This window comes from Nycticebus coucang, chromosome 18, assembly GCF_027406575.1.
Source record: "Nycticebus coucang isolate mNycCou1 chromosome 18, mNycCou1.pri, whole genome shotgun sequence".
Lineage (NCBI taxonomy): Eukaryota > Metazoa > Chordata > Mammalia > Primates > Lorisidae > Nycticebus > Nycticebus coucang.
The window spans coordinates 42,772,864-42,785,427 of NC_069797.1; the positions used below are offsets into that span (position 1 = coordinate 42,772,864).

At 39.8% G+C, this 12,564-nt stretch overlaps 1 protein-coding gene across 2 annotated transcripts in view; it reads right to left on the reverse strand.

The window, feature by feature from the left end:
- The window catches only part of DHX40 (DEAH-box helicase 40), a 52,252-nt gene extending 48,103 nt beyond the window's left edge, over nt 1-4,149 (reverse strand). Inside the window, exons 1-2 of one of the 2 annotated variants that reach the window (XM_053569279.1) lie at nt 3,897-4,149; nt 2,910-3,077 (exon numbers count right to left, since the gene is read on the reverse strand). In XM_053569279.1, the coding sequence (XP_053425254.1) occupies nt 2,910-3,077; nt 3,897-4,008 (280 nt within the window). In that variant the 5' untranslated portion in view covers nt 4,009-4,149. The remainder of the gene's footprint in view (nt 1-2,909; nt 3,078-3,896) is intronic. The other variant, XM_053569280.1, reaches the window with a different exon arrangement.
- Between the last annotated feature and the right edge of the window lie 8,415 nt (nt 4,150-12,564).

Genomic DNA, 12,564 nt, shown 5'->3' on the forward strand with positions numbered 1-12,564 from the left:
TGCCTTTGCACCAGGGAAATTTAAATATTAATTTAAAATAAGAATACATATTAGTGATCATTCAAAATATATATATTTTAACTAGGACTGAAGTTTCTGGGCATTTCTTTTGAGACAGGGTCTCACTATGCAGGGTCTCAGATGCCCTCCCATCTCAGCCTCCAAAGTAGCTGGGATCGTTGGGCTTGAGCCATGGCACCCAGCCATGCGCTTTGTATTTCAATTTCTATCTAGACATTTACTCTTAAAAACAGTGTTTTTCAACCTTTTTTTTAATCTCAAAGCACACTTGAACCTCTAAACTTCCGCAGCACACTTCAAATTATGTTGATCCAAAAAAAGAGTGAAAAAAAGGATATGCTTACTGTGCTTGGAACATCTTTTGAAAATAATTTAATGAATGATCTTTAAAAATGTTCACAGCATACCTAAGATCCTGTCATGATACACCAGATGAAAATTACTGCTCTGAAGAGTAAACCATAAGCGGTGCCCACAGGTCAGTGGGTAGGGCATCAGCCACATACACTGAGGCTGGCAGGTTCGAACCCAGCTCAGGCCAGCTAAAACCAACAACAACTGCAACAAAAAAATATTCAGGCATTGTGGCAGGCACCTGTAGTCCCAGCTACTTGGGAGGCTGAGGCAAGCCCAAGAGTTTGAGGTTGCTGTGAGTTGTGATGCCACAGCACTCTACGGAGGGCAACATAGTGAGACTGTCTCAAAAATAAAATAAAACAAAAAATAAAGAGTAAACCATGAATTTTAAAAACTAAGAATCCATGAAATTCTACATACTCCCTAAAACAAATTTACCTTTGTCACAGACATAAAACAGGATTTAAATATGTCACCTCTCATAGATTTTATAGGCATTTTATACCATTTTAAAACTCTGAAAATGAAGATACATTTTCCAATTAATGGTTCTTTATCATTTTTTTTTTTTTTTGTATAGACAGAGTCTCACTTCATCACCCTCGGTAGAGTGCCATGGCACATCACACAGCTCACAGCAACCTCCAACTCCTGGGCTTAAGCGATTCTCTTGCCTCAGCCTCCCGAGTAGCTGGGACTACAGGCGCCCGCCACAACGCCCAGCTATTTTTTGGTTTGCAGTTCAGCTGGGGCCAGGTTTGAACCCGCCACCCTCGGTATATGGGGCCGGCGCCCTACCGACTGAGCCACAGGCGCCACCCAGTTCTTTATCATTCTTAATAATACAGTAGTCGCTCTTATCTACAGTTTCACTTTCTGGGTTTCAGTTACCCACAGTCAACTACAGTCCAAAAATAGTATAGTCTTGAGAAAGAGAGAGACTAAATTCACATAACTTTTACACAGTAATTGTTATAACTGTTCTGTTTTGTTCTTGATCTAGAAATTATTATTGTTATCTCTTACTATACCTAATTTATAAATTAAACTTTATCATAGGTATGTATGTATAGGAAAAAACAGTACATATACATATAAGATTTGGTATTATCGGCTATTACCAAGCATCTACTGGGGACCTTAGAACCTATCTCCAAGAATAAGGGGGGACTACTATATACAAAATAGTGGTCTTAACAGATGGCATCTTGGATTAGAACAGGCATCCTCAAACTTTTTAAACAGGGGGCCGGTTCACTGTCCCTCAGACCATTGGAGGGCCAGACTATAGTTTAAAAAAAAAAAAAACTATGAACAAACTCCAATGCACACTGCACATATCTTACTTTGAAGTAAAAAAACAAAACGGGAACAAATACAATCACACCACGGCATGTGGCCCGCAGGCTGTAGTTTGAGGACCCCTGGATTAGAATATGTTAATATAAGAAATGTTTACTATTTTTTTTTTTTTTTTTTTTTTTGCAGTTTTTGGCCTGGGCCTGGGTTTGAACCCACCACCTCTGGCATATGGGGCCGGCGCCCTACTCCTTGAGCCACAGGCACTGCGCCAAGAAATGTTTACTATTTTTTAATGTAAATCATACCTAATAAAATTTTGCTCTTTACCAACTTTGATAGAAAATTTCATCATACTAGAAGGAAAGACACTTGTCAAAAGACAAAATTACAACAATTTAAACATTCAATTGTGTTTTATCTGTCATTCTATTGTGAGGCAGCACCTCATTACATAAAACAGAATGAGTGTTCCAATGAGCCAAGCAGAGGAGTTTGATTTTATAAGACAGGGAAGGCAGCATAAACAGAGAACAAAAAGCAGTTTAGTCATTGAAAAGTAACTTTTCTTATAAAGGTGAAAGCAGAGGGGTGCTGTTTATCATGCCTTCTAAAACTACTCTTTGGGGATTTGGCCATTATCTCTCTCTTTCTCTCCTAATCTCTCAGAAGGTCAGATAACATTTCCAATCATGATGGGGTAGAACTTCAGCATGAATGACTCCATTTTGGATTGATCCGTTGGGCAAAAGCTCAATCCAAAACCAACAGCCTCCAAAAAATTTTACTTAACACACTTAAAGAGTAATTTAAGTACTTGGTACTGGCAGAATCAAGGAATAAATATTTACCTGATAATGCTGTAGAGAAAAAAGCAAGAAGTACTCATGTCAGCAACAGATACCAACATATCCTTCATCCCTCAAAATTATTTCAGTATTGAATGGTTCTAGTCTACTGCAATAAAACTTTCTTCAACAAAATAAAAAAATCAATATCTAGACATAATTATATTTGGAACTATTAAGATCATTTAAAGTGGAAAAATTCACCATCCCAACTAATTCCTAAATCTGAAATACAGCCATAAAGAAGCAAGAGAGAAAGCGCATGACTAGATAAGAAAGACTGTAAAACAAATAGTGGGTGTTTATGCAGTACAGAAGTTCTATTAGTCTTTAAGAAGAGGATACTTTAAAATTACTCCCAATGTTACCCCAAAATAAAATTACCTGCTTCATATAGATATTTTGGGAGTTGAGTTGTTTTACCACTTCCTGTATTTCCAGTAACAATAAGGAATGAATTTTCCCTCACAGCTTGAATAAGCTTTTTTCTTTGTTTCTGAATAGGAAAAGTTGGAGTAGTTCCTCCCTCTTGTGATGTGCATCCTTTCTCTTCTGTAACAATAGAAAAACAATAGTGCAATTAAAAGGCCTGTAAAGATACCTATGACTCTATTTAGCAGAACTGAAAATAGAAAGGCAATAGAATTTTAAGGCTGGAAGGGATTAATTCACAATTTCTCAGTTAAAATTTCCTGTGTACAATTCATAAGCGAGGATTTATAAGCCCAGAAAAACTTTTTGGTGAAATCGAACTTGAACATTTGTTAACCCACAACTCAAAAGTATTTTCCAAAGTAGGCATACTGCAAGGCAATCATGATGGGGTAGAACTTCAAGCACAAAACCTAATTTTATTAAACAATAGACCAAAAACTGGAACACAGCAGAAAATTCTCAGCTGGATCAGAAGCCACCTGTGTTTGCTTCTGATTCATGGTTCAAGTTAGGTCCCTGTTCAGAGTGACTGATATCCCAGAAGGCCAAGTGGTGGGTAACCATGGAAACTGGCTCCTGGAAACTGGCTCCCTTCATACACTACCCAAAGGCAGGCTGGCGGCCCGACGAAGGAGGGGGGAGGATAAATGGGTAGAGAACAAAGGCTTTATGAGTCGGTTTAAGACCAGAACACATTTCGTCGCTGGGGTTCACTTTTTTGCCCCCCGGCAAGGTTTTCACCCAACTTAGGTCTGGGACCGCCCCCCTCTAAGTCGAAGTGCTCATTGGATATAAAGTTCGCCGCAGGGTTAGAGGGTGACGAGAAAGCCGCGGCTTCCACCCTGCTCTCCTCTACCAGCCAAAAAGCACACTTTAAACCCCCAAAGCCCCATGCCGTAACTCCCACTGGCTTCCGTGGCGTCCCGTGGACCGCACCTCTATCAGCGATGGAAACAGCCGAGAGCCGCTCTTCCTGAAGGTCTCTTGACCGCTCACCTTCCTCTTGCCGCCTTGGCGCCCTGCCCGCGACGGCGGGAAACCGGGACATAGACCTGGCCCCAAGTGGAGGTGAGCACGTCCACGGATCTGAAGAGATGGGAGGGGAAAGGCGAGGACGCGCCCTGATGACGTAAGGGTGTTTACTTCCGCGCGTGCGACTCGAAGTGAGGGGAGGGGCCGCTGCTGCGTGACGTGGCGCGAGGTGGCTGGAAACCTCTGAGACCGTGCGGCCGAACCGAGAGCCAGTTCCCTCCCACAGGGTTTCCCTCCAACTGCCACGTGTGCTCCGCCTCCAACTGCTAAGCTATCCCGAGGGCGCGAAGGCCACCTACCGTTTCACCTCCTGTGTGCCAGAGGGCGCAGTGACACCTTTTCTCTGCCACTGCGGTCACTACAGCCTGCTCTGCATTCGCACGCCTGTCCTGATGTCACCCTTTGCCAAGAACTAGCACCATCCCAGAAAGCGCCTTGGGCAACTCATTCTCACCTTTTCTGTGTTAAAGGCACACAGCTGCTGAGTTGTAAAGCCGAAAAGTTTCCAAAACTTAGGTCCTCAACCGGTTCATTTCTTTCATAGTATCCTGCATTTTAACTTATTTGCGTGTTTCTCCTCCCCCCAACTGGACAGTAAAACGCTACAAGAGCCAAAACTTTAGAACACCACTGTACACCCAGAGTCCAGCACAGTGCTTCAACTTGGGCTGTCAATGTTTGTTGAACTTGCTGCATGGATGAATGAATAATTGATCTCCTTAGAAATTAACTTTTAATAGATGTGCGTTTATTGGAAACTACAATAGCTGAAAGGTTCAGCAGATATACAACATCTGACATGGTGTGACTTTTGGAAGAGGAACTTTGGAGGGCAGGTCTTTCTGTTGCACAAGCCGCCAATTTTGTACATAGAGTCAATTGTAACAAAATCAATGCAATGGTAAGATTGTTTCTTGGACTGTTTACAAGTTCTGCTGTTAGAATTAACTATCACTTGGAGGGTGGCGCCTGTGGCTCAGTGAGTAGGGCGCTGGCCCCCTATTCCGAGGGTAGCGGGTTCAAACCCGGCCTCAGCCAAACTGCAACCAAAAAATAGCCAGGCATTGTGGCGGGCACCTGTATTCCCAGCTGCTCGGAAGGCTGAGACAAGAGAATCGCGTAAGCCCAAAAAAGCTGGAGGTTGCTGTGAGCCGTGTGACGGCATGGCACTCTACCAAGGGCGGTAAAGTGAGACTCTGTCTCTACAAAAAAAAAAAAAAAAAATTAGCAGGGCGTTGTGGTATGTGCCTGTGGTCCCAGCTACTCGCGAGGCTGAGGCAAGAGAATCCCCTAAGCCCAAGAGCTGGAGGTTGCTATGAGCTGTGACACCACTCTACCGAGTGCCACAAAGTGAAACTCTGTCTCTGGAAAAAAAAAAATCACTTGCTATCAAAGAAAACAACTCAAACTGCCACATCACAGTCAACTAAAAGTCCTACTGTCTAACCAGGCTTCAAAAGATATACCTACCATGTGTTTGTTTTTCTGTGCTCATTTAAAATGACTTCTACTAATTCCTTTTAAGTGAGACTGATGAACAACATCTAAAATGCAAGTTTATCAGATTTTGAATGATACCAAATGAGGTAAAAACTTTCTAAAAACTTTATATCTCAAAATCTGGGTGTAACAGGAGTGTATCTGATATTAGGAGACCATCCCAGGTTTCTCTTGTCCATTAGGGGCGTCTCTCAACCTCCTGGATTAGCTTAGGAATTCAAGATATTACAAATCAGAAAAACAAACAAAGCAAAAATACACTTAGTACAGGCAAGGTATTGGTAACCTCAGCAAGTATTGCAGTGCCGGATAGCTCTATCAATGACATAATACAGCCACTCACTAAAAAAACGAATAGAATCATTTCAGACCAGTGATGCTTTCTTTTTACTGAATACTTAGTAGTCAAAAGTTTAATATACAGTTGACCCTGGAACAGCATAGGTCTGAACTTCCCAGGTCCACTTATAAACCAGATTTTCTTCCACCTCTGCTACCCCTGAGATGGCAAGACCAAACGTCCTCTTCCTTCTTCTTCTCAGTCTACGCAGCCTATGAATACCATGAAGATCTTTATGATGGTGCACTTCCACTTAATGAGTAGAAAGTATATTTTCTCTTTCTTATTGATTACTTGATATCGTTTTCTTTTCTCTAGGTGATATTGTTGTGAGAATACAGAATATATGTATATATAACATTTAAAAAGTGTGTTAACTGTTCATTGATATGGCTTCCAGTCAACAGTTGACTATTAGAAGTTAAACTCTTGGAGAGTCAAGAGTTATATGTGGATTTTTTACTTCAGAGGAGGATATTACCCCAACGCTTGTATTGTTCCAAGGTTGGCTGTAAATTTTGTTTTATTCTTCACAAAAACTCATAGAGGTAGGTTATTACCATCTCTAATTTTCACATGTTACAATCAAGGTATAGCAACTTGCCCATGGTGACAAAAGAAAGAGCTAAGTGGGCTCTCAAAGCCATACTCATAACTCCTAAACTATATTGGGAGATGAGATTATTTTGATCTTGGTGCCAAAATAATGTATTTTCTTCCAGTACTTGTAACTCACATAGACCTGGCACCATTTTTTTATGAGAACCACCCAATGAGAGTATCCAGAATAAAACCTGCAAGTCAAAAATGAAGAGAAAGAAAAGTGAAAAAACTCAAAGATTGTTTAACATTGTTGATTTTATAACCAAGGACATTTAAAACATGTTACCATTAATAATTGGGGCTACTCTAAATTGGAAGATCAAAAATTATTTCCTGCCCAGTGAGTTTGCAAGTTACGATGACAAAGGAGACACAAATACAGATTAAAAATAGAAAATACATGGGTTGAGTCTGGAAAGAAAGGTCAGTGTCCCCAACAACATGGAATCTATTTCTTGTTATCTTTGGGTTTCAAGAAAAACCTGAAAGAAAAGATATATAAAGAAGTGTGAGAAGTATGAATTGCATCATGCTGCTATTGCCTCGTATGCAGTCTTTCAAAATGTTCTTGAAGCCAAGAAGTCTGTTTTGGAGCATCCAAAAAAGACAGGAAGGAGGCTCATCACTAAAGATATACAAAAATGGAACTGAGTCTTAAAGTCATCTTCAGGAAAGAAAGGAAAATATAAGACCACTGTTATGATAGTTAAAAGGAATAAGTAAAACAATAAGGAAAATCATCAAAGATATCATTATTAATACAATAACAAAGTTTAAAATGACAGACAAATGGTAAGAGGTAGAAACCCAACAATGACAGAACCTAATTGGTCCCAGAAAGAGAGTGAGCCATGTTATCAAAGTACGTGGATTTTTCAAAAACTCACTGATTTCACCAAAACAAGAGTTGTTTTGATAAAGAGGAGCATACTGAAGCCATATTATGGATGGATGAGAAGAGAAACAGAGAGAGCAAACTGAAAACGTGCTTAATGCATTAGGAGATTCTGGGTACAATCAATTATGGTAAATGAAAGGGAGAGAAAATAATAGTTGGAAAAAGATGTGACTACCACAGTTTATATGCAATGATCAAGAAAAGACGTGATCAATGAAATTATTGTGTTAATAGAAAAGGAGACTAGGAGAGATGAAACGTGTACTAAGAATAGCAAGTTCACAATTTAAGGAAGGATACCAGACTGGAGGAGAAAAAACAAACTTCTAGTCAAGACAGGTATTATAAATTCGCATTTGTGGCAGAGTTGTGTCCCCGGGGTATGAATCTGATTGTTTTTCTATATTTTCCTTTCTTTTTTCTATCTTATTAATAAACTAAGGGCTTTTCTTCCTCCCTAGCCCTCACCAAATCAGAAACAAAAATCCAAGAATGGCTAAGCATCCTTGTAATCCAGGATTACACCTGTAATCCCAGCACTGTGGGTGACTGAGGTGAGAGAATTGCTTGAGGCCAGAAGTTCAAGACCACTCTGGGCAACATTTTGAGACCCCTTCTATACAAAAAAAATATATATATGTATTTTTTTTCACCATACACTGGTTTTATATACCATTTGACAAATGTTCATCACACTGGTTAACATAGCCTTCTTGGCTTTTTCTTAGTTATTGTGTTAAGACATTTATATAAAATTTTTTTTAATTAACTGTTCGTGATGGTGCTACCCTGTAGTCCTTGTTATTTGAGACACTGAGCCTAAAGGATGGTGTGAGCCCAGGAGTTAGAGATTGTAGTCTACTATGATTGTGCCATTGAACTTCAGCCTCTGAGCAACAGAGGGAGACCCTGTCTTTAAAAAAAAAAAGAATGCTGACCTAAAGGCCAAAACCAGAGTCTCCTGTGCATGTTCAAATTATTGTTTATTTTCTCTCTTAAGACAGATTAAGTGTGGACCTATCTGTATGGAGGACACAGAGAGAGGAGAATGTAATGAGAAAGGAAGGACTGATAGAAGGGGTCAAAAACCCTTGAAGTAGGAGAGGAAAGGGGGGTCTTTTGTTAGAAAGTTCTAAAGGAACAGACACAAAGATGAACAGTCTTCAAGTATGGACCACTCTCCTCTCATTAAAAATGAATCAGAAACAGATCTGACATGGTAGTTCACAATTATAGTCCTGGATACCAGGGAGGCTGAAGTGGGAAGATAGTTTGAGTTTAGGACTTCAAGGTTGCAGTGACCTATGATTGTGCAACTGGACTACTACCTAGGTGACAGAAAGGACCCTATCTCTAAAATAATTAATTAGTTTATTAAAAATAAAAATCAGTCAGAAAGAAAGGCCTATGACGACAGCCAGGAGCAGTGGCTCACACCTACAACCCCAACACTTTGGGTCACCAAGGCAGGAGCATTGCGTGAAGCCTGGAGTTTGACACCAGCTTGGGAAACATAGTGAGATTCTGTTTCTACGAAAAGTGTTTAAAAATTAGCCATGGTATGCCAGGCATAGTGGCTCATACCTATAATTCTAGCATCTGGGGAGGTCAAGACATCAGGATCCTGTGAGCTCAGCCTAAACAAGAGTGAGATCCTGTCTCCACTAAAACAAGAATTACCTAGATGTCATGATGAGTGTCTGTAGTCCCAGCTACTCAAGAAGTTGAGACAGAAGGATTGCTTGAGCCCAGGAGTTTGAGGTTACTGTGAGCTAGGCTGACACCACAGCACTCTATCTCAAAAAAATAAAAAAAAATTAGCCATAGTGATGTGCCTGTAGTCCCAGCTACTCAGGAGGCTGAGGATCACTTGAGCCTAGAAGTTTGAGGCTACAATGAGTTATGCTCGTGCCACTGCACTTTAGTCTGGTGACAGAGTGAAACCTAAAAAAGAAATTTATGACAAGTTTGTTACTTAGCAGTCTCAAAAAAGATATAATTTGGGCTACATGCCACTGTTAACATATGCTATTAACATGCTCATAGGATATTAGCAACCTGAGGATTTGGAGGAAAATAATTAGGTGGCTATATCATAAAATTTAAATAAGTATGTATTAATAACTTTCAGTGCAAAAATAAAAGATGTCATCACACTTTTTCTTTATGTTTTAAGAAGTCAGACATTAAGATTTAAGTAATTATCACAAGCACAGTTACCAATCATTAATTCATTCATCAATGATATTATTTGATGAAGAGCTTAGTAGAGATTGAGACACTTTTAGTCATTGTCAATGAAAATTGTCACTTTACATGTGTGCATATAAACCTAAATAAATGTGTAGTATTTAATCTATTAGTAAAATAGGGCCTCTTCCAAATGAAAGCTCAGTGTTTGCTCTAGCTTCATCTTATTCATTCATGTATTTGTTCAGTAAATATTAGAATGCACAACTATTATATGCACCCCCCATTTTTTCAAGACAAAATCTCTCTGTGTTGACCAGGCTAGAGTATAGTAGGTCATCATAGCTCACTACAACCTCAAATTCCCAGGATTAACCAATCCTCTTGCCTCAGGCTCCTGAGTAGCTAGGACTACAGGCACCTGCCATCATCATGCTTAACTAATTTATTTTTTAGAGATGGGATCATGTTGTGTTGTCCAGGCTGGTCTCAAATTTCTAGGCTAAAGTGATCCTCCTGCCTCAGCCTCCCAAAGTGTTAGGATTGCAAGCATGTGCCACCATGCCAGCCTATATGCACCCTTTTTAATAGCTACACAAAGGCATAAAAATATGTGTAAGACATTACTTTTGGTGAGATTTTTATGTAATCAAGGAGATATAATATTTAAAGGAAAAACTAGTTAAAGTGAGCAGGAAAGGCTTATTGGCACTAATAGCATTTGAACTGAGCCTTAAGAGTTGGGAAGATTCAAGTAAATGCAAAAGTCTAGATAGAGCAAATTTCACAGAGTCACTAACAGAGTGATCAAAATATTATCAGTTATGGATTATTGAGAAAGATGCAGTATTAATGTTCTGTCTCTGACCGTGGTCTATGTAAATCTTTCAGTTGCCTGAAGGTGGCAAGCTGGGTTTATCTGAGAAACTTCAGTGTCGGGACTATTTAAAAAAAAAATCAAACAGTATTATTGCTTTGAGGGGTAAAAAACTTCTCATTGACAAATCATAAAATCAAAAAGTGAAAAAGATGGAAACGTAATCGTTTACAGTATTTATTTAGTATTATTTAAGGCACAGATTTTGTATTAGAAGTACTTTTCATTTTAATATCTTAATTTTTATCATCCCTATTGATTTCTCAATTATGATATAACTTTTCCATAGGAGATAAAAGGAGCTTACATTTGTAAGAATTACCATTAAAAATCTGTGACAAGGGCGGCACCTGTGGCTCAGTCGATAAGGCGCCGGCCCCATATACTGAGGGTGGCGGGTTCAAACCCGGCCCGGCTGAACTGCAACCAAAAAATAGCCGGGCGTTGTGGCGGGCGCCTGTAGTCCCAGCTACTCGGGAGGCTGAGGCAAGAGAATCGCTTAAGCCCAGGGTTGGAGGTTGCTGTGAGCTGTGTGATGCCATGGCACTCTACCGAGGGCCATAAAGTGAGACTCTGTCTCTACAAAAAAAAAAAAATCTGTGACAAACATTATATTAATAAAAATTCATTGAGGAGTGGTCAGATTTTATTTATTTACTTATTTATTTTTGAGACAGACTCTCATTCTGTTGAGTGCTATGGCTTTAACATAGTTCACAGCAACCTCAAACTCTTGGGCTTAAGTGATCCTCTTGCCTCAGCTTCCCGAGTAGCTGGAATTATAGGCATGTGCCACCATGCCCGGCTAGTTTTTGTATTTTTAGTAGAGACAGGGTCTCCCTCTTGCTCAGGCTGGTCTCAAACTCCTGAGCTCAAGCAATCCACCCACCTCGGCCTCCCAGAGTGCTAGGATTACAGGCATGAGCCACTACACCTGGCCAGTCAGGTTGATGAAGATGTAATTTCCAAATGATACAGTTTTTGTGAGTAGTCTTACGAGTTTCAACAAGTGCATATGGTTGTGCAACCACCACTATCATTAAGATATAAAATGGTATAATCACTCTAACAAATTCCCTTGTGCCTTTTGTGGTCGGTGCCTTCCTTCACCTCTAGGTGAAGAACAACCAATAATTTGTTTTCTGTTTTTAAAGTTTCCACACTCCCAAAATGTTATATGAATGTTATTGTGTAGGATGTACTCTTTTTTGGCCTGGCTTCTTTAATTCCGTATAACTGCTTTGAGATTCATGCAGATATAGTCCATATCAATAGTTTAATCCAGTGGTCCCCAAACTTTTCAGTGCCGGGGACCAGTTTCATGAGAAACAATTTTTTCCATAGACCAGGAGTTGGGGAGATGGTTTTAGAATGATTCAAGTGCCTTCCGTTCATTGTTCACTTTATTTCCATTATTATTACATTGTAATATATGATTAAATAATTATACAACTCACCATAATACAGAATCAGTGGGTGCCCTGAGCTCGTTTTCCTGCAACTAGACAGTCTCATCTGCAAGTGATGGGAAACGGTGACACCCAAAGTGCATTGTTTATGTCCAGCCTACTCCGAAATCTTGTTTTGGTTGCTGTCACTACAGAAAATCCTGCCTCACAAAGATAGGATGTGGGAAATGGAATAGGCTTTTCAGTGCTTTTGTGGCAATCTCAGGATATTTTGCATAATCCAGCACATATGGACATCTGAAGTTGTCTCAAACATACTTTTAAGGCCACAGTCATTTGGAAATCTCTAGAAGTTGATCCTCTTCTAGCACAAATTCGATTCACCTGGCTTATTCACAAATAGATCACAGATCAATTCCTTCCCAGTTCAGGGGTCTTTTGTGGTTGGCAAGTAATGTTCAAACTATTTTGAAAGCTGAAATAGGTGATCATACACCAGATGAGCAAGAGAAGGCTTGGCTAAGTCTCTTCCAAAATCTCTGCTAATGTTTGAAACATGTCAAAAATGTTTACTCGTTGCTCCCGTAATTACTTTGGCTTTGAATGCAGCCAGTTTATCTGCTGAGTTGAACACAGTTGTCAATCTCCCCTGAGGTAACACATTGAGTTCATTGAACAGGTTAATATGTCACACAGTAAGTTTTGCAACCCATTCTGTGTCACTGAAATGTGCTGCCAGTGGTGACTGTTTTTCT